Source organism: Cyprinodon tularosa, unplaced genomic scaffold, assembly GCF_016077235.1.
Source record: "Cyprinodon tularosa strain WSP-4 unplaced genomic scaffold, ASM1607723v1 ctg160, whole genome shotgun sequence".
NCBI classification, from domain to species: Eukaryota; Metazoa; Chordata; class Actinopteri; order Cyprinodontiformes; family Cyprinodontidae; genus Cyprinodon; species Cyprinodon tularosa.
The window spans coordinates 970,301-990,760 of NW_024038438.1; the positions used below are offsets into that span (position 1 = coordinate 970,301).

Below are 20,460 nucleotides of genomic sequence, written 5' to 3' on the forward strand. Positions count from 1 at the left end.
GAAAAAACTCTCAGGGAGCTGTTCAATGTTTTCACTCCATTTTGCACAGAGGTTTTTTAATGTATAGATTATAGCAAAGTTAAATATTGTTACAAATAAAAAAAAAGAAATATGTTTAAAATAACACAGACAACAAAGAATCCTCTTCTAATCTACAGTATAGAAGTATGAAAAAAATACAGTTACACAAAAGTGTTCCACTGTAAAGATGGTGTATAGTTTGTTTTGTTGCAACCTGAAGTGTGAAATAAACTTCAGTGGAGTTTGAAAACAAAATATGTGTATAGGTTTATTATATCTGGTTGAACGATGTGTGTGCCCAGTTTATTCTTTTTTTTATTTATTTATTTTTTTTTAAGTGGGGGGGGGGGGGGGGCGATGGGGGGGCGTGGAAATTTTATTGTAATCCAAAGGGGGGCCCAGAAGAAAATCTTTGGGAACCACTGTCTTAATGTATCATTTAAGGCATCCTTAAATTCTTTGTTCAGCTAATTTCCTCAAAGCTGCAACAAAGTTTGTAACATATTCCCCTTCCTTTTGATTACGTCTGTGGAACCTTAACCTCTCAGCTATCAGGAGGAGCTTGGGTGACAAACGCTCCACTATTTCTCCATACATTTTACAGCCAGGCTTTGCAGGCTTTAACAGCTTTCGAAGCAGTGTAAAAGTCCATGGTGCTATCACACTTTAAAAAATTGGCACTATTTTCTCCTCCTTAATGCAATTAGCTTCCACAAAATAATTAAATCGCTCTGCATAAAAGCGCTACTGCTCCACTGATTTATAAAAGGGGCCAACTGAGCCGATAATTCCCGCCATCCCACTGCCTGGTTATGCAGCAAATGTCCACTCACTCTAGGCGAATGTGAACTTTTAATTACTCAACAGTGGGTAACACATAACTTCTCCATCAACAGTGTTGACTTCTTGACGTTTGTCTCTGGCAGTTAAAATTTCCTTAATATGTCCAACAGCAAATGTTTTAGTCCTTGCTGGTCAGGACAATTATTCTTTTCACTCTGTTAGAATAAATTAACAAAAATCGATTATTTTATATAACTTACATGCCTATATCACTACATCAGGCCAAATAAGACATTAAGTGACATAAGATAAAACTAGGAAATGAGATATAGTGGGACAATTTAGAAAAAAGTGCAACATATGTAATACTTATTCCGGTTCTTGCTTTCTAATGTAAATGATTGACTTGCAGTCAAAGGGAAAACTGAGGATCTGTTTCCTTTGGACTTTAAGTTATGTTCTTCTGGGAATAATTATAATCATTAGGAGCTTCTCAGAATGAAACCTGGTGTGTTTCAGCACTGAAACATCCTTAATGCCCTTTCTGACCGGATATAAAGACAGCTTAACCTCCCAAAAACAACCTAAATCAGCTAAGAGCTTTCTACTCAGTATGATTGCTGGTACTACCTTCATATAACAGCGTTTTCTTTTTTTATATATGCAATGACATTTTTTTCACATCTAGAAATGGTCTTGAAAGGAAATAAATGCCAAATAAAAATAAATCTCTGCTCTGTTTCTGTTTAGGTGGGTCTTCTGGGTCGAACAGGTTCTGGGAAAAGCACGCTGCTGTCGGCTCTGCTGGGCCTCACCTACACTGACGGTGAAATGTTAATCGATGGGGTTTCTTCAAGCTCCATGCCAGTGCAAACATGGAGGAAAGCTTTCGGAGTGCTGCCGCAGGTACAAAACTACCAACCAGATGATTCAAAAAAGAAGTTTGTTCTTTTGTTTATTATAAAAGATAATAATAATATTAATTACAAATTTATTATAATACTGTACTTCTTCTGAAGTTGTAGTTTGTTCCAACTCTTATTGGTGAGATTTTTTTTGTGGAAGAATTTGAAACAATATGTTCTGTGTATTGCTTAAATCTAAGAATAAATAAATGAAGGACAATTGAGAAATTCCTCAATGTTTAATATTATTACCCTAAAATAAGTGAAGCTTTTTGGAGGTAATAAATCTGTAGCTCTGGAACCACTCAAAGTCTTAAATGAAAGGAGTGGATGATTCTGGAGCTCCTGCTTTTTGTCATCTTTTAATCCAGACACCAAATTTTCCTCCTATTTTCTTTTCAATAGAAAGTGTTTATTCTAACTGGAACTTTCCGGATGAACCTGGATCCATACGGGCGGTACAGCGATGATGAGCTTTGGAGGGTGGCTGAAGAAGTAAGGCTCTTTACTGTATAATGTTAATGATACACTATATTGCCAAAAGTATTTGCTCACCTGCCTTGACTCACATATGAGCTTAAGTGACATCCCGTTCCTAATCCATAGGGTTCAATATGACGTCGGTCCACCCTTTGCAGCTAGAACAGCTTCAACTCTTCTGGGAAGGCTGTCCACAAGGTTTAGGAGTGTGTTTATGGGAATTTTTGACCATTCTTCCAGAAGCGCATTTGTGAGGTCGCACACTGATGTTGGACGAGAAGGCCTGGCTCTCAGTCTCCGCTCTAATTCATCCCAAAGGTGTTCTATCGGGTTGAGGTCAGGACTCTGTGCAGGCCAGTCAAGTTCATCCACACCAGACTCTGTCATCCATGTCTTTATGGACCTTGCTTTGTGCACTGGTGCACAGTCATGTTGGAAGAGGAAGGGGCCAGCTCCAAACTGTTCCCACAAAGTTGGGAGCATGGAATTGTCCAAAATGTCTTGGTATGCTGAAGCATTCAGAGTTCCTTTCCTTGGAACTAAGGGGCCAAGCCCAGCTCCTGAAAAACAACCCCACACCATAATCCCCCCTTCACCAAACTTTACACTTGGCACAATGCAGTCAGACAAGTACCGTTCTCCTGGCAACCGCCAAACCCAGACCCGTCCATCAGATTGCCAGATGGAGAAGCGCGATTCGTCACTCCAGAGAACGCGTCTCCACTGCTCTAGAGTCCAGTGGCGGCGTGCTTTACACCACCGCATCCGACGCTTTGCATTGCACTTGGTGATGTATGGCTTGGATGCAGCTGCTCGACCATGGAAACCCATTCCATGAAGCTCTCTGCGCACTGTTCTTGAGCTAATCTGAAGGCCACATGAAGTTTGGAGGTCTGTAGTGATTGACTCTGCAGAAAGTTGGCGACCTCTTCGCACTATGCGCTTCAGCATCCGCTGACCCCGCTCCGTCAGTTTACGTGGCCTACCACTTCGTGGCTGAGTTGCTGTCGTTCCCAAACACTTCCATTTTCTTATAATACAGCTGACAGTTGACTGTGGAATATTTAGGAGCGAGGAAATTTCACGACTGGATTTGTTGCACAGGTGGCATCCTATCACAGTTCCACGCTGGAATTCACTGAGCTCCTGAGAGCGACCCATTCTTTCACAAATGTTTGTAAAAACAGTCTGCATGCCTAGGTGCTTGAATTTATACACCTGTGGCCATGGAAGTGATTGGAACACCTGATTCCAATAATTTGGATGGGTGAGCAAATACTTTTGGCAATATAGTGTACGATGGATTACGGTTAATTTATCTTATTGTGGCTCCCTCAGAGCCAGAGTTATTTAACATTGATCTGGTGCTGAACTTAGATGGGTCCACAGGTCGGTTTAAAGTCCGTCATCGAGCAGTTCCCAGATAAGCTGGACTTTGAGCTGAAGGACGGAGGCAGTGTGCTGAGTAACGGCCACAAACAGCTGATGTGCCTCGCCCGCTCCATCCTCAGCAAGGCCCGCATTCTGCTGCTGGACGAGCCTTCCTCCTACCTGGACCCCATGTTAGTATCCGCATCAACTCTTTTATATCAACTGCTTTCATCTGTTGTTATTTAAAAACCATTCTTCTTTTTCTACGAGTGGCTAAAGTGGCTTTTCTAGGCAAACCCAGTTGTGTTTAATGTTCCGCTGTTTTCCCATCATGACCATATGTGGATAACACTATCATATTTATTTCAAAGCATCTCCTATTTAGGCCCTTACAGTAGATGTTGATACGTGCTGAATTACATATTGGACCTTTAATACTCTGTTTACTTACTTTTTCCACCCCGGGATCAACATCCTATCAATCAACCATCTTATCAATTTGCAGTTGAAAACAAAACATCTTGCTTTCACCAGAAATGTAGGAAAGTTTATTGTTGTGTTCTAATGAGGATTTGATTAATATTCAATATGAATACAGAAAAACATCAGTGTTGTGATTCTGACATTTAGGAGTTTGACTTAATACGGACTCCTTTTACTTTAAATATATGATGGTTTTAGAGAAACTTCAAAGCCGAAGATGCTGATGGTAGCGGGCCCACTGAAGCCCCCCCATCCAAGAGGGTTTCACAGCTAAAAAGATGGAGCTATGGAGAGAGAGAACATAAAGCTAAAAGTTGATGTAGAAACTGATCAAATGCCTGGATCACCTAAACTGAGGACCACTCAGGACCACAGACGGAGCAGTAAGTCAAGAGTTCTGGTTCGTGACTCAGCACTTTCTACATAGTTGCAGACTGAAGCAGTTCTGCTTCCTTACGCCTGTCTGTTCGTCGCCTAATAACTCAAAACACAAGTTTAGCCGTTTGACGTATAATTAAACCATTCTTGCCGATGAGCAGCTTCCCTCTGCACACCGTGGCGTTTGATCGCTTACAGGAAGCAGTCGCTCTCTGAAAGTCATTAAAAGTTTGTGTATTTTCTTGTGCTTGTGGCATCCTGCAGGATGAGGTCAGAGTGTAACGCAGACCATGCGCGTCCGCCTCGTGAGCCGTTCCTGTCACTGCATATGGTGGCAATCTGGTGTGCTTACAGTAATGTTGGAGCCACCATGCAAGCAGAAACTGAACATGGGGGGAAATTAAGCTTAATATGAGCGATCTATGAGAAAGGCTTTCCTGCAGGTTGAACCGATTTGTTTGATGAAGATCATGATGATGATTTGTGTGTTTGTAGAACACTGCAGGTCCTGAGGAAGACGCTGAAGCATTCGTTTTCCGGTTGCACCGTCATCCTATCAGAACACAAAGTGGAGCCGCTGTTGGAGTGTCAGTCCTTCCTGGTGAGTTCGAGGGAACCCAGATGCGACATTAGATGCTTTTCCATGAGTTTCATCTGACCTTGGTTAATAAGTGCTGCAAAGTGAAAGTGTCTTCATTGATGTTGTGAGTTTAGACGTGTTTGTTGGCATGTTTATGATGAGGGCTCAACAAGTTGCTGGCATGACTGTAACATGTGACAGGTGTGCCGGGTTGCATAGGAGAGCGGCAGGGGAAAAGAGAAATGGTCGATCTGTTTAAACGTTACATTTAGTTCTCGCCTCCCCTTTTTTATACAGATGATTGAGAAGAACGGCGTCAAAAGCTACGAGTCCATTCAGAAACTCATGAACGAAATGAGCCATCTGAAGCAGGCCATCAGCCCGGCCGACAGGCTCCGCCTCTTCCCCACGCCCCACCGCCTGAACTCCATCAAGAGACCGCAGCCGCAGACCACCAAGATCTCCTCCCTGCCTGAAGAAGCTGAGGATGAAATCCACGACACTCGACTTTAAGAAGGAAGCTAGACTGTGATGAAGCTCTTAATCAATCATGAGCTGGTCTACGGCTGTTCCAGTGGATTTCTAATGAATCGGTTTTAATAAAATCCAATTTAAGAATAGCTAAGGAAACAAAACCAAAACATTTCTTTTTACAGTTTTTTAATTAAACATTTAAATAGCATATTTTTACTAGTTATATACATTTTTCTTTGTGTCTCTTTGCAGATGATTCTTGCACCCTCTGAAAATGAACACAAAACATTAGGCAGAAGAGTTTTCCTCAAAGAACTGTGATAAAAAAAACAAACAAAAAAACTAAAGACTAAAGATTCTCAGAATTTCTTATAATTCTAAATAAATGTGTTAAACTTATGTTATATTTCTTAACTCTTTCAATCAATAATCCATCATCCGAAAATTGACCACGGCTGGAAATAGTTCTTTGTTTTGATTTTTTAAAATCATTTGCAGAAACGTCTGCTTAGTTCCTGCATTAAATCCAGCCTAAATGTCTTTCAGAGATAAAGAGAATCAGAACTGTTCTGAAATAGAAATTTCCCCTCTTAGCATCGTACCAAACAGCTACAAGGTTAGAAAACCTGCATTCATGCATGAAGCAAACATACAGCAGGGAGGGATTCAAGCTTTGGATCCAATCAGGAGTTTCTCTTTAAAAAACTGGATCATGGTTTCTCCAGCTGTTCTACTGTTTTTCCTTGAAAACAAAATTTTTTAGGTCTTTTAGTTTTAATTTCTCTCCCCAGTTTTACTCAGTTGGAATCTCTTTGATTCGCTCATATAAATTTAAGTTTTTTAACATGATATCTTTTAACTCAGTGAGAATTTAACAGCCACCTGTTTTATACCACAAAATGCAGCTAGAAAAAAAAAAAAAAGAAGCAAAAAAGCATCTTTTAACAAAGTCTTAGATGTAGCCAAATACTGTTTTTGATCTTGTTTTAAATTTGAGCAAGGTAGCTGTTACATTTCAGCGGGTCTACATTTGAGAATGGCAACGTCTATAACGAGCAAGCAATGTCAAAGGTTCTAGCTGCTGCCCCCTAGAAAGGAGGGAACCAAATCTGATTGGCTCATAAGTCTTTCTGTTATTTCATGTTGCCTTAAAGTTTTGCACTAATGGATCAGAAAGTAACATTTATCTGGTTACTTATAGCCTCATTCAGTCACATTCAACTGCTCACTTTGGTCTTAAGTTTCCTCCTGGTCTTTAAAATCATAAGCAAATCCAGCAGGTCCTTGCAGACCCCTTCAAAATGTGATTTCTAGCTAATAAAATGTGAGAAAAGCGGCTCTGCTTCCCTGTTTAAACGCTGCGTCACCTCTTGTGTTTTACACAGAACTGTTTTCTGATTGTGTGCGTCAGGACCTTCAATTAATCAACTGAGCTGATAGGTGGCCTCTCTGCTGTCAGCACACACACACACCATCATGGCATGACGTTGTTGACTGATGCAAGGAATGAGCGATGACTCAAGCACCCCTATTTTTCTATTTGTATGCACTTTACAGACACCCTGAGGTACTCTCATCGTGAAGAAATGGGTCAAGCGGTTCAGTTCTGCACAGAATCAAATCTTTGAAGTTATTCTAACCTTAAGGTTTGAGCGTGCGCTATTAGCCTGTGTGTCCAGGCTGTTGTTCGGGTTTTTTCAGGAGAAAACAATCATTCTCTGTTTGCTTCGTGGTGGGATTCTCTTTAAAATCCAACCAGAGTATTCCTGAAGCAGTAAGAATAAACTGAAGGTACCGCAGAAAGGAGACTCCTGATAAATATCTTTTGTTGTTTTATATTGTAAATTAAAAAAACAAAACTTTTTATTATTCGTAGGAAATGGACACAAATGTCCAAATAACTGTTTGTGCTTTTGTTCAATCGGCTGTATTTGGAGTAAAATTAAATTTAATAATTTCTCAGTGGTTGTGTCTTTTTTTTTTTTTTGTGGGGTTCAACTGTTCAACCTCAGACTGTTTATTTTTCTTATCTTTACATTATTACATAATTGCGTTTAACAGCAAATTGGCCTTAATAGATTTTCTGGAAATATTTGGTGATTTAAAAGTGACAAACGCACAGAATAACTTCTCCTGTCGGCTCCTTAAAGTTATATCAAGTCTGCTGAAGATGATGAGCCAATCGTGATTATTATCAGGAAGCTAAATGACTTCTGTTCACTACAGAAAGGGTTTTCAAAGAATTAAATTCCTAAATAAGAGTCAATGGTAGTCCTTCAAGTGCTGTATATATATATATACACTCACCGGCCACTTTATTAGGTACACCTGTCCAACTGCTCGTTAACACTTAATTTCTAAGCAGCCAATCACATGGCGGCAACTCAGTGCATTTAGGCATGTAGACATGGTCAAAACAATCTCCTGCAGTTCAAACCGAGCATCAGTATGGGGAAGAAAGGTGATTTGAGTGACTTTGAACGTGGCATGATTGTTGGTGCCAGAAGGGCTGGTCTGAGTATTTCAGAAACTGCTGATCTACTGGGATTTTCACGCACAACCATCTCTAGGGTTTACAGAGAATGGTCCGAAAAAGAAAAAACATCCAGTGAGCGGCAGTTCTGTGGGCGGAAATGCCTTGTTGATGCCAGAGGTCAGAGGAGAATGGCCAGACTGGTTTGAGCTGATAGAAGGGCAACAGTGACTCAAATAACCACCCGTTACAACCAAGGTGGGCAGAAGAACATCTCTGAACGCACAGTACGTCGAACTTTGAGGCAGATGGGCTACAGCAGCAGAAGATCACACCGGGTAGAATATTTTCTTGGCACTCTTTGGGCCCCTTGGTACCAATTGAGCATCGTTGCAATGCCACAGCCTACCTGAGTATTGTTGCTGACCATATCCATGCCTTTATGACCACAATGTACCCAACTTCTGATGGCTACTTTCAGCAGGATAATGCGCCATGTCATAAGGCTGGAATCATCTCAGACTGGTTTCTTGAACATGACAATGAGTTCACTGTACTCAAATGGCCTCCACAGTCACCAGATCTCAATCCAATAGAGCATCTTTGGGATGTGGTGGAACGGGAGATTCGCATCATGGATGTGCAGCCGACAAATCTGCGGCAACTGTGTGATGCCATCATGTCAATATGGACCAAACTCCCTGAGGAATGCTTCCAGCACCTTGTTGAATCTATGCCACGAAGAATTGAGGCAGTTCTGAAGGCAAAAGGGGGTCCAACCCGTTACTAGCATGGGGTACCTAATAAAGTGGCCGGTGAGTGTATATATATATATATATATATATATATATATATATATATATATATATATATATATATATATATATATATATATATATATATATATACACACACACACACTCTGGAAAAAATTGATAACTCATATTTTCTTAAAATAAGTGCATTTGTTCTCCGATTAAGGAGGAAAAAGAGACATTTTGCCAATGGATCAAGACAATTTACACTTAAAATAAGAAAACACAATTGCATTGTCTTATTTCAAGCGCATATTATCTAATTATCTTATTTTAAAAGAAAAAATACTCATTCCATTGGTAAACTCTCATTTACCTACTCAAATTAAGGGTAAATACACTTCATTTCAGACATTTTTACTTATTTCTAGATTGTTTTTCCAGTGATAGGCATTTCTAAATTGTCTTTCCACTTGTAAATAATACCTGCTAAAAACCTCCCCTCCAAAATATTTTTTCAAGAAATTTACTTATGCATTTCTAGATAGGTTTTTCAGTGTAGTTGAAACCAGAAAAACCCGGTGTTGATTCACCACAAAAGCTGATACAGAAGTAAATTACAAATCTTAAAATAAATGCATTTTCCCTTCATTTGAGCTGGTAACATTATCTGCTAATGCTTGTCTTCAAAGTAAGATAATTAGATAATATGCACTCTATATAAGATTGGTGAGATGTTCAGATTTTGAACATGAATGATTTTATCCCATTGGCAGATTGACTTACCTCCTTAACAAAAAGGGAAATACACCTATTGCAAAGAAGACAGCCTATAGCCTTATAGTACTTCTTTCCCATTTAATGCAGTTTTACAGACAAACAGAATCATATTAAACATGTGCACCATAAATCTGATACTGTGGAGACAATTTTACAGCAAACAAAAGAAAGAAAAAAAAGTCTAATAAGTTGAAAATATTGCTTTAGATCTTTATGATTAAATAAATTAATTACACTTTACCATAGCCAATAATTTTAATTTTTTTTTTCTGAATTTCAAAAAAAATTTCTGAAAATTACTACAGTATTTACCTTTCGAGTAGGTAAATAGACAATCTGCCAGTGGAATTATTAGTTCCAGTTTTAGTCCATGAGGCACTTAAAACTTTCCTTTTTGACAAAGCTTGTAGTTGGAGTTGCTCTGGTTATCCTGATCTATCTCTCTAGTTATGCTGTTATAGGCTTAGACTGTTGGAGGACATAGGGACCCCTTTTCATCATTCTATCTTTATTCTCCCTTTCTGCATCATTTGTTAGTTCAATCTCAAAACATTTTGTCTTCTCTGCTTTTTCTCATAGTAGTTTCATTTGGTCTGTTCCTGTTTGGCTGTGACACCATCCTGGAGAGAAATATCAGCTGTGCTGCTGCCATCAACACCTTTGTTTATAGATGTTGGAGCTTGGCCTGTTTTTCAGTGTAGTCCTGTTTCTCTGACTGTGACTAACTGCATGTGCCCTCTTTTATCCTCTGACATGGGAGCTGGCTTGGAGCTCTTCTGCCTGGCTGTGTTTTTTACTGGACGGGGCGGCCTGTGGAACTGGTTACTTTTTGCATCTTTTTCTGTCTGCTTCTGGCTCCTTGAACCCCAGTTGGCCTCAGCAGATGGCCGCTCATACTATGCCTGCGTCTGCTGGAGGTTTCTTCCTGTTAAAAGGGAGTTTTTCCTCTCCACTGTCGCTACAAGCAGGCTTAGTGTGAGGAATTGCCTTTGAGTCGATGGCAGCTAGTTTTCTTTAGATAGAAAACTTTGAATCAATTTGACAGTTCGATCTGATTGGATTGTATCTGTAATGTGCTTTGAGATGACGTGTTTTGAATTGGCGCTATATAAACATACTAAATTAAATATTTTTACAGTTAAAATAAGATAACTAGATATTTTGCACTTGAAATAAGAGACTGCAGTTGTTTTTTTCTTTATCAAAAACTTTCATTTCTTATAAAGCTCTTAAGAGTGGCTCAGGTTATCCTGAGCCATCTATATTGATGTGATGCATGGATTGGATGCAGCTGGAAAACCCATTCCATTAAGCTCTCTGCTCTTAAGCTAATCTGAGAGCCACATGAAGTTTGAGGTGTGTAGTAACTGACTAAAGAAAATCGCAGAACTCTTCGCAGTACGCTCCTCAGCATCGTCTGATCCCGCGAAGTCAGGTTATGTGCCCTACCGCTTTGTGGCTCTAAATACTAAACATTCCAATTTTCTTATGTTACAGCTGACTATGGAATATTTTGATGGAATTTTAACAACAGGATTTGTTGCACAGGTGGCTTCTTGTCACAGTCCCACTGGACTTCCCTCCCTCCTGGTAGAGACCCATTCTTTTTCATAAATGTTTATAACAAAGGTCTGCATAACAAGGTAATTGATTTTACACACCTGTGCCCATGGAAGAGGTTAAATACTTTAGCAATAAAATGAACATAAATATATCAAATTTAATTGAAACCAACACTGCACATAAACCTGGAGATAGAATTCCAGGGGCAAAACATGGTGGTGACAGTATCATGCTGTGGCCTTTATTTTCTTCACCAATCAGAAATCATTTGCAATAAAAAAAAAAAAAACAACATGAATCCAGGGAAACATTTGGCATTTAAAAGATTTATTATGGCTTAAAACTGACAGAGGACATCCTGTGTTTATACAGTTCTATTACTTATTGCCACATCCCATTCACTTTGAAGCAAGTGGAGGGTTTAAAACCAAACTCATCTCTACAAACACTTATGTACAAGGTTTAGTGTTCATTTTTTTATTTTTTCCTCAGCAGTTTCTTTTAAGTTTTCATCACTGTACAAGCGTAATACCACATAAAGTACACCAATCTATAGAGCATTTCGACTTACTCTTATTTACAAATATATTTGGTAAAACCCTGATTAATTTTCAACAGTATTTAAACCAACCTCGCGACTATCTGGAGATAAAACACTTAAGGATTTCAAAAAAAAAAACAAGAAAGAGAAGAAAAGAAAAGCCTGATTGTTTCCGTTGGATTTCTGCAGGGACCTTATTTCCTATAGAAGTACACTAGTTTTTTTTTTAAGAACACCGAAGGACTTGAAGGAGTGTTTCGGAGGCAGTTTCTGACATATTAACACTTCATAAAGCGTCTCTTCGTCCACTGGAGCTGAATACAGGCTGAAAACACTGGAATTAAGGCAACAGAGAGAGACAACCTGCTGCTTAAGCTCGTCTTCTTTATCTTTACAGTGTTTTCCTTCCTTAAACGCATCATTCAAATACTGTAGTAGAATAAACTATGGTCCCCAAGTACAAAACTGCAGTACAGTGTAATAAGTACAGATAAGTACAAGTCAACGGTCATCAGGTACCTAGTCTTTACATTGAGATGGAGGAGATGGGACAGGGATGGGCGATGGGGGGGGTCTACTCGCTGTTGCTCTGGTGCAGATCTCTGTGGAGAATCCAGATATCTTCTCGTGAGCGGCTGCGGTCGTTCAAATGGTTGCGGTAGTAGTTGTTGTTGTTGCTGTTGCTCGGGGGACCTTGCTTTGTTCTGCTACTGGCTGCAGTTCTGCTGAGATTGGGGGGTGTCTGGGTTTGGTTGTTGTTAGTGTTGCTGCTGCAAGTCGGGGACGCTCGCGTCTGCTGCCCCCTGCTGCTTGGCACGGGGAGCTGCGACCTAGCGCGAGGGCCTGGACGACGGCTGATGCTCTGAAGGGCTGGCTGGTCGGAGCTGTGGCCCGGCTCACTGACGGCGTTCTGCAGGACAGGAAAGAGAACCACATGTTGTGCAATATGCCATGATATTAACATTAGTGGAGTTAAGTGCTTTGCTCTACTTTCTGAACTAAGAACCCCTAAGGAGGAGCTGCAGCATTCGCATACCCCTTTCCCTCAGGCCAAACCGGAGTTGACCTGCTAAATTACGTGACACCATTGAACGCAACACACAGATGTCAACACATCGTGTTAGTTGCTTCTGATCTAACGGGTCGAAACATCTCTGTCTAATGTACATTCGATTAACAAGGCACAGCGCTGATGAGAGGGAATCAGACAGATAAAAGAGGGAAACAATAAAGATTACTGACTATCCTCTGGCTCCCGTCCATGTTGCTCTCCATTATTTACTTCACAGATTTCCATTGCACTGTTGACATCATCAACGCTCACCAAGTGTGATGGCGTCACCAGACACGCAGCGGCAGGGGGACAGAGGCCACGGAGCTTGCCAGCTAGCTGTTAGACCCGGCTTTTCGGTCAAATGGGAAAAGAGCCAAAAGCCAATTGTTTGTGGGTCAACATGGTTCTGAAAACCCGGGTTTTGTGTGAATGCGGCTAGAGACATATGATTGCCCCGCCCCCTGCCGTGCCTGCTAATAAAGCCTGCAAACCCCCAACTCACTCTCTTCTGTGCAAAGTCCCCAAGAGAGGAGACTACATTGGAAAGAACAGAAACAACATATCTTATTAGACTTCATTCTTCAACCCCTGCTCTTCAGAACCAGGTTGCTCTAACACAGACTGCACCATTCTCTGAGTCTACAGGAGTAACTTGGTAAGAGGGTTGGGCATGGAGAATCAATCAGAACCAGGTATTATATTGTGCAAAGGAAGATAGACACCATGTACTTAGGGAATCTGTTCCTCCTCTTAATTCATAGCTTCTGCAAGAAGAGCAGAGCCTATTTTGTACTTTCTTCCTCTTACTCTACGTCTTAACAGAAACCTGCCTCGTTTCCTGTCTGCCAAACGTATGAATACTTCTGTGACTTCATTGATTGTTTATTTTCTCTCACTATTTCATCGAGAAGTTTAGACCATTTTATCTGACAGCTCAACTACAGCTCATTTATAAAATATGACCTTTCAGGATCCATCCTGTTAAAAGAATCAGGATGAAGAGTAACCGGAACCAGAACTAGGGACTGGAATCAGAAAGAGCCCACCCAGAACATTTCAGAATATTGGAAAATCCCCATCATTCCTAGAAATGCTGATCATCAGAGGTCAAAGGTCTGGGAAAAGATGGGGTAATAATTTACAATTAAACAATTTAGTTTTTGTTTTTTTTCAAGATTTGCGATCATCTCAATCGTTTTACTGTTGAGTAAAGTTTTCTAACAGAAGCTAATATCAACTGCACGTGGTCACCCTGATTGTAAGATATTTTGATCTTCTGTTTGTAAAGACTTTACCTCAGTAAGTGTTTCAATACTTTGACATTTATGTGTTTCCTGATACACTCAAGATGTTTGATATCTAAATCCGACCAAAGTCCTTTAAAATGGGTCCCCTTGTGTCTGGGGCTATTAGCTTCATAAAACAAAACTAGCTAAGGGAGCTAAAAAAGACCCCTAACCCTAATTATTCCAATCAATCTTTTTCTTAGCTGTAAGGTCGGCACCTCTGACTATATAGCGAGGCCTTTGACACCGCGACCCCTGAATGTATGTGTTTTTTGTCTTTTCCTGGATGGGCTGTAATAAAAAAAAAATGTCCATGCTGCTCTAGGATGGGTGACAAATAAAGTAAACAGTGAACCATTAAGAAACAATTATCTAAACTGTTTACTCATTTAATAAAATGTTTTTTCACCTAATAATGTTTTATTTACCTCCAAGGATTTGTATTGTGAATTGGTTTGAACACATTCAAATTGCTCTAAATTAGTTTAAAAGCTAATTGGACTTCATTCCAAAGATATACTTTGGTTTCCAAAGTATAAAACTTTAGGAAACCAAGGAATCATTGTTCCTTTAATTCAGAATCATGTAATACTTTGTGTTGGTTGCATCTCATGAAACGCGCCGACCTTCGAGGTCATCTCAGGAAGGATCATTAAAACGAAAAAGGAATTTTTTTCAGTATCTCTGGACAAAAAAACACTGAGAATGTTCTCCCCCACCTCTAGTTGCTGCTGGACAGCTGTTTCCTGGTTGGACTCCTGGGCAGGCGGCGCCACACTGGGAGTGCTAGGAAAATGGATCAGGTTGTCTTTGGCCTCAGAGATCTATGGGGGAGACAAGAGAGCAGAAGGATCATCCCACGGCTGCAGCTGCGTGTCGAAACCAGTATAAAAAGCAACAGAACAGCTGATTAATGCAGATCACCAGGATCCAGGGGAAGTTTAATAACATCTGAAACAGGTCAGTAACTATTCAGCAATATCTAAGCCTCAACAATTAAAGATGTAAAAAACGAGGCAAGTTGACTTCCTGTTGAGTGTGCAGAATTAAGCTGCAGTGATTCATCTTCCCTTGCTGATATCTGACACAGTTAATCACATACGCCTCTCTCCTACATCATGTTACCAGAACAGGAGCTCATTAAACATTAATGTCAGCAGAGGGCCTCTATATTTAGAGTCCAACCACCATTTTCATTCTAAAACTTTTAATAACATTGATTATTAACAAAGAATTACTAACAGAAACATGTGACTGACCAAAGTTAACCTTAAAATATGCATCAGAAAAGCAAGGATTGAATGAAAATACCTAAAAACTGGTCTAAACTGAGACAATTACATTGTTTTTTTTTCTGGTCGTTTTAAACTAATGTTGCCTTTTATAGACCATAATCTATTTGGCATCTTTAATCAGAATCCAAATTATTTATCAACCAGCAGCCGTGATTGGTCTCTGAATTGGACAATCAGGGAGTCAAATAAACATCTTTGTGTCCCTTTTGTCTCTGAGCAACAAGCTATCTCCAAACTGCTTCCACTGCCCGGGACTCTCCCTGGAGACATTAGAGAGACTGAAATATAAGCAATTGTAAACATTTGCATGATTTTTTTTACAGACTAAAGTCTCGAGCGTGAACCTTTGTTTTTGCTTTTTCCTTTCTACCCATAAATTTGACGCACAAGCAGCATCACAGGTAATCAAGTTTAAAACCATCTCATGTTTCAGCTGCACAGATGTTCAAAGAGTTAACATCACTGTCGCACTAAATCAGTTTGCAACATGGATTGTTTGTTTTAGTAACTTGCTTAAGGAGAGAAAGTTTCTTCAATGGTTTATATGATTTAATGGACCAAATAGGGCAATGCTTTATATAAGCACAGTTCTACTGCTGTAGTTCTGTTGTCAGTTTTAGAAATGGAACTTAAAAGAAGTATTTTATTGCTTGCTGTTAAATATCTTTTACCATATTGAATAGAAGGAATTGTGCTATTATTAATGTTTATGTACTGCTTGCTCTTCTATTGAGGTAGTTTTTCTAATAAGTTGCATAAAATATAAGGAGTTTCTAAGAGAAAGATCGAGATTATAAATTTGAAATATGTATAACATAATAATGCAATAAATGTGCTTATTTATAGAGGAATTTGGAAAAAGGTTTTGATTCCAAAAGGATGTGTGTTAAGTCCATAAATGGTTTTCCATTAAAATTTAATTTATTATTTTTAATAATCTATACCTAAAAATTGGACAAAGCTGGTGAATCTCCTGAACTCTCTAAGCATTAACTTTTTTAACCCTCTAGGTTCCTCTCCATCCCAAACAGTACCTGGCTAATGTCCGGCTCGGACCTGCTGGAACACAAGTTCTGCAGCTCCCTGATCAGATCCGTCTCATCATCCAGGAACGCTGGCAGACCAGCCGACCTCCTGCAAACCCAAACAATAACATCGCAGGTGAAGCTTCTAGCTGCTTTATGTCTACGTTTAAGTCACATCCAGCTGCAGCAGCAGGGCTGAGCTCAGACACCAACCTGTGGCCGTTGGACATGAACCTGACGTCAGAGCCGGAGGCCGCACCTGAAATCACACAAATTCAACTAATTTTATCGAATTTTTGCAAAACTCTGCAGCTTTCAGTTTATTTGAATTCTCTTTCTTAGATTTTGCAGCATCTGATAGGTCATAGTAGGTAGATATTATTTATTTTAGTTTTTCAATGCTGGCAGTAGAGCCTAAAGCTGTGTTCCATTCACCTTTATCAGGACTATCAAGCAGTACCACCTTGTGGACACTTCAAACATTACACCCCGGAAAATGTGGACCAGAATGTTAAAATAGAAAATAAATAGAAAATCCCTTTATTGTCCCACAATGAAGAAATTGTGGTGTTTACAGCAGCAAAAGGTTATAGCAGAAATTGTCACACAAAAATCAATAACAGCTGTGGACATTTTTACAGTAATCAATATGTGAAAAATAGCAGAGATATGTAAAAAAATGACAGCAGAAAGTTATTTGACTGACTAAGACAGAAACTTGTTGGGAACGGTGATGGTTATAAAGTCTTACAGCTGTGAAAATGCTCCCTGGTGCATTTAGGGTGCATTCTGAACTCTTAAAGAGATAAAGTCCCTCTTTGATTCTGTGCCTGAACAGATCCTCTGGTTCTTACCTTCTCTGAAGGAGCCTCCAGAGCTCCAGCTAGAGGAGGGGCTTCCCTTCTTTCTGGGGCTGGTGTTGGAGCGTCTCAGCTTGCTGCCGTCTCGTCCTCGTCTCCTTTCTCCTGCGCCTCCCTTACATGAACCAAGGGCTGGCAGAGGAGACGAGCTCCCCTCAAACTCCAGCAGATACCGGTCCATTTCTATAGGATTAAATAAAAAAAAAATATATCAGGATGTGTTTCTTCTTCTTCTGGTTTGTCATCTCTGCAGCCCACCCACCGTGGCGAGGCAGGGGGCATCCCAGCATGACAGCCTTGTTGACCAGGATGCTGAGGGCGGCTTTCACCACCGCCTGCTGTCCGGCGCTCAAACCACAGTTGCTAAGAGATGGTCGTTGGGAGGGAGACGGAGATGGGGGTGAGGGGGCGGGGCGTTTGGTTATAACGCGAGAGATGACCGCCGCTTCCACCCCTGGTACGACTACGGCATTCCAGAGACGGGCCAGCCACCTGTTGGAGAATAACCCCATCATACAGACAACAGGCAGGAAACCGTCAGAACAACGGTAGGCAGTACTTTTATCCAGATGCTCACCTGACAACAGCCTGAACGTTGTTGGGAACCACAGGGCAGGACAGGAAGAGCTGCGGCCCGAGCAGAGCCTCGTGGGTGCCCAGGCGGGACAGGCAGGCATTTAGCTGCTGCCAAACCTGACTCACCCACAACACGGAGCGCTCCATGAGGCCATCCGCCGACCAAACTCCAGTCTCCAGCTGGAACATCACGGCAGAGGTTTAACAGGAGCATCACTACCAGAGAACCTGCTTTCATCGACTCAAACCAGAGGCAGCTGGAGTCCGACCTCTGACCCACCTTAAGGAGCAGCTTCCTGCGCAGGTGCCTTCCCAGCAGGCCGTGCAGCGGCTCCTGGTCCCAGCGCAGCATCACCCAGCGGAAATGCTGCTGGAGGCGGAGCTCTGATCCCTGGAGGCGGGGCTTAGATAACGTGCCAATCAGGAAGTTGTTCTCTCCAACGTTGTGTGAACCTGCATGCAAAGAAAGATGGCAGATGTTAAAGTGTCCAGCCCAGTGCTGTCCGGGATGGCTTAGCTCAATCCTCATCCTTTAGATTTAAAACAAATAATCTCAAATGGATCTAATAATCCAAACAGATTTAATGTTTCATTTTAATCCTGGATGTCAAACACTGCATTTAACTCCTGTTTATTTTCCAAATGTGTTAAAGGGAAAACCAGGTTTCCTGGAGTCTTTGCTGCCTTCCTTTCTCCAGACAGTGACAGCGGACAGGTGCTTACATCCTGTCCTTACTGGCAGCAGTTCCTCCAACTAAGAATATATGTGAAGTTTCAAAGATCAAACCAAAGGAAGACCATTTTCAGGAGACCTGCAGATACAGCTGCAACTGGAAACAGGACCCCTCAGCAGGCGGGTCCAAGAACCAGTGGCGGTTCTAAACAGTATTTACTAGTAGTGGCACAGAACAAAAGAGCAACTTCTGGACTGAATCAAGTGAAATTTAACTTAATTAAAGTTTTATGTTATTCAAATTGAAAATTTGTATTTTTGGCTTAAAAATTTTAATTTTACCAACAAGAAAATGGCAAAAAAAGAGAAACCAATCAAACTAGTTGCTAAATAAATAACTACTAAAATATAAAATCAATAAACTTGCATCAGTAATTCAGGAATATCACATATTTTTTGCTTATTTTAAATAAGTCTATCTCAATATGACTGAATCTAGCACCTTCATTTTTAAGTAATAGTTAAAACAGAACTGAAAGAAAAAATGAAACGGGTGAGCTATCAGTCACTGTCTGTTCCAGCGCATTTCATCATTAGAGAGCATCAGAAAGGCTTCTAACGCCTCATCCTGGATGCTTCTGGTCATTAAATTTCCCTGTTACTGGTCATAGCAGCTGGAGGGGAATACTTTTTTTTTTTAGGTAGCAAAACCCGAAAGTTCCGGAATAAAAAACCCAAACATATTTTGCCTGGAACTTTTGTTATTGTATGCAGATATTCATAAACTATTGTGCCACAATCCAGTTACAAAATATCTTAGCGGTTTAGTCACTGCACTCTCACTTTTTTTTTTTTGTCATGAAAACATACTAACTAATGGTGTTTTATGTAGAACTGGTGAAGAGTAACATCTTTATAAATATAAAGTTTATTTTTGATGGTTTTATGATCACGGTTTGGATGCAGTGTCGGTCTTCCTGCAAGTTGTGAGCAGCAGAGTTCAGATTTTCCAACTCCAGCATCTGAGATTTGGCTGAAATTTATGCGCGTCTCAAATAGAAGTTCAAAATGCTTGAAATGCTTTAAGATGTGCCTAAAAGTCGGAACGCGCTGCAGGAGCTCTCCATAAGAAGGCTGCAGGTTTAAACCCCACCCCTGCTCGAGGGATAGGCTCAATGCAGACAACACATTTTCTATAACAAATTAAGTTGATTATCCTCATAAATCCAGGTAAGCTATAACTGAGGTGACCTTGTCTGCAGGTAGGGTGAGTGGGGGACAACTTTACTGTAAAAATTTAAAATCTAAGTAATATTATTTTTCTTGAAATAACTGATCTTTTTCTTATTTTAAACAGATAAGATGTTTTCTGTCAGGACTCAGAACGTTGGACCTAGAATTCAGGCTGACAGACTAAAGAGGTTTATAAAAGCATTTATTTGCTGCTAGAAGGTTTGCGTCTCAGTAGCTAGGATTAGATGGCTGGAATCTTTGGTTGTAAAGTTCAGTCCAAGTCCAGAGGAAGGAGTGGAATCCAGCTGGATGATTTTCACACAGCACACGGTGGAAACCACCCAGAGAGCTCCAGGAGTAGAAGCCAAAGGTGCTGCAAAGCAGACTTATGAGAAGGAGCCAGCAGAGGAAGAAGAGCAGGAGTTTCCGGAGGGAGAAGCGAAATCCAGTGTCAATGAGGAACCAGAAGTCCAGGCTAGAAGATCAGAGATCCGAAGAGGTACCGAATGAAATCCAAACCGGGGTCGGGAGACAGCTCCAGGGTCAGTAACAGGCAGAATCCAGCAGGAGTCAGAAGACATGTCAGGCAAACGGATCAGAACACAGGCGGGCAGGCTCAGAGGTCAGGGAGCAGAAACTATTCAGGATCAGGCAATCAGGATGACAAACTGTGTAAGCTAGAGAACTCTCACCTACGGCTTGAATAACCTGGCGCTGATGGCTGGGACCAAGCAGATTAAATAGGAACTGAATAATGAAAACTGGGCGGAGCTAGGCAGGTGGATGAAATTAACCAATAATCCAGTCATCAGTGCCAAGATCATGACATTTTGCCATTGGAATATTAGGATTTATGTTAAAAATTCACTCA

General features: G+C 40.6%; 2 protein-coding genes across 3 annotated transcripts in view; one reads left to right on the forward strand and one right to left on the reverse strand.

Moving 5' to 3' along the window:
* cftr (CF transmembrane conductance regulator) overlaps positions 1-5,619 on the forward strand; it is a 59,805-nt gene extending 54,186 nt beyond the window's left edge. The window contains exons 23-27 of the mRNA XM_038280531.1: positions 1,555-1,710; positions 2,115-2,204; positions 3,579-3,751; positions 4,917-5,022; positions 5,299-5,619. Of these exons, the coding sequence (XP_038136459.1) occupies positions 1,555-1,710; positions 2,115-2,204; positions 3,579-3,751; positions 4,917-5,022; positions 5,299-5,514 (741 nt within the window). The 3' untranslated portion in view covers positions 5,515-5,619. The remainder of the gene's footprint in view (positions 1-1,554; positions 1,711-2,114; positions 2,205-3,578; positions 3,752-4,916; positions 5,023-5,298) is intronic.
* Positions 5,620-14,235: 8,616 nt separating this feature from the next.
* cttnbp2 (cortactin binding protein 2) overlaps positions 14,236-20,460 on the reverse strand; it is a 105,503-nt gene continuing 99,278 nt past the window's right edge. Inside the window, exons 16-22 of one of the 2 annotated variants that reach the window (XM_038280500.1) lie at positions 17,964-18,136; positions 17,685-17,863; positions 17,370-17,599; positions 17,102-17,290; positions 16,461-16,506; positions 16,257-16,356; positions 14,236-14,751 (exon numbers count right to left, since the gene is read on the reverse strand). In XM_038280500.1, coding sequence (XP_038136428.1) covers positions 14,509-14,751; positions 16,257-16,356; positions 16,461-16,506; positions 17,102-17,290; positions 17,370-17,599; positions 17,685-17,863; positions 17,964-18,136 — 1,160 coding nt within the window. In that variant the 3' untranslated portion in view covers positions 14,236-14,508. The remainder of the gene's footprint in view (positions 14,752-16,256; positions 16,357-16,460; positions 16,507-17,101; positions 17,291-17,369; positions 17,600-17,684; positions 17,864-17,963; positions 18,137-20,460) is intronic. The other variant, XM_038280499.1, reaches the window with a different exon arrangement.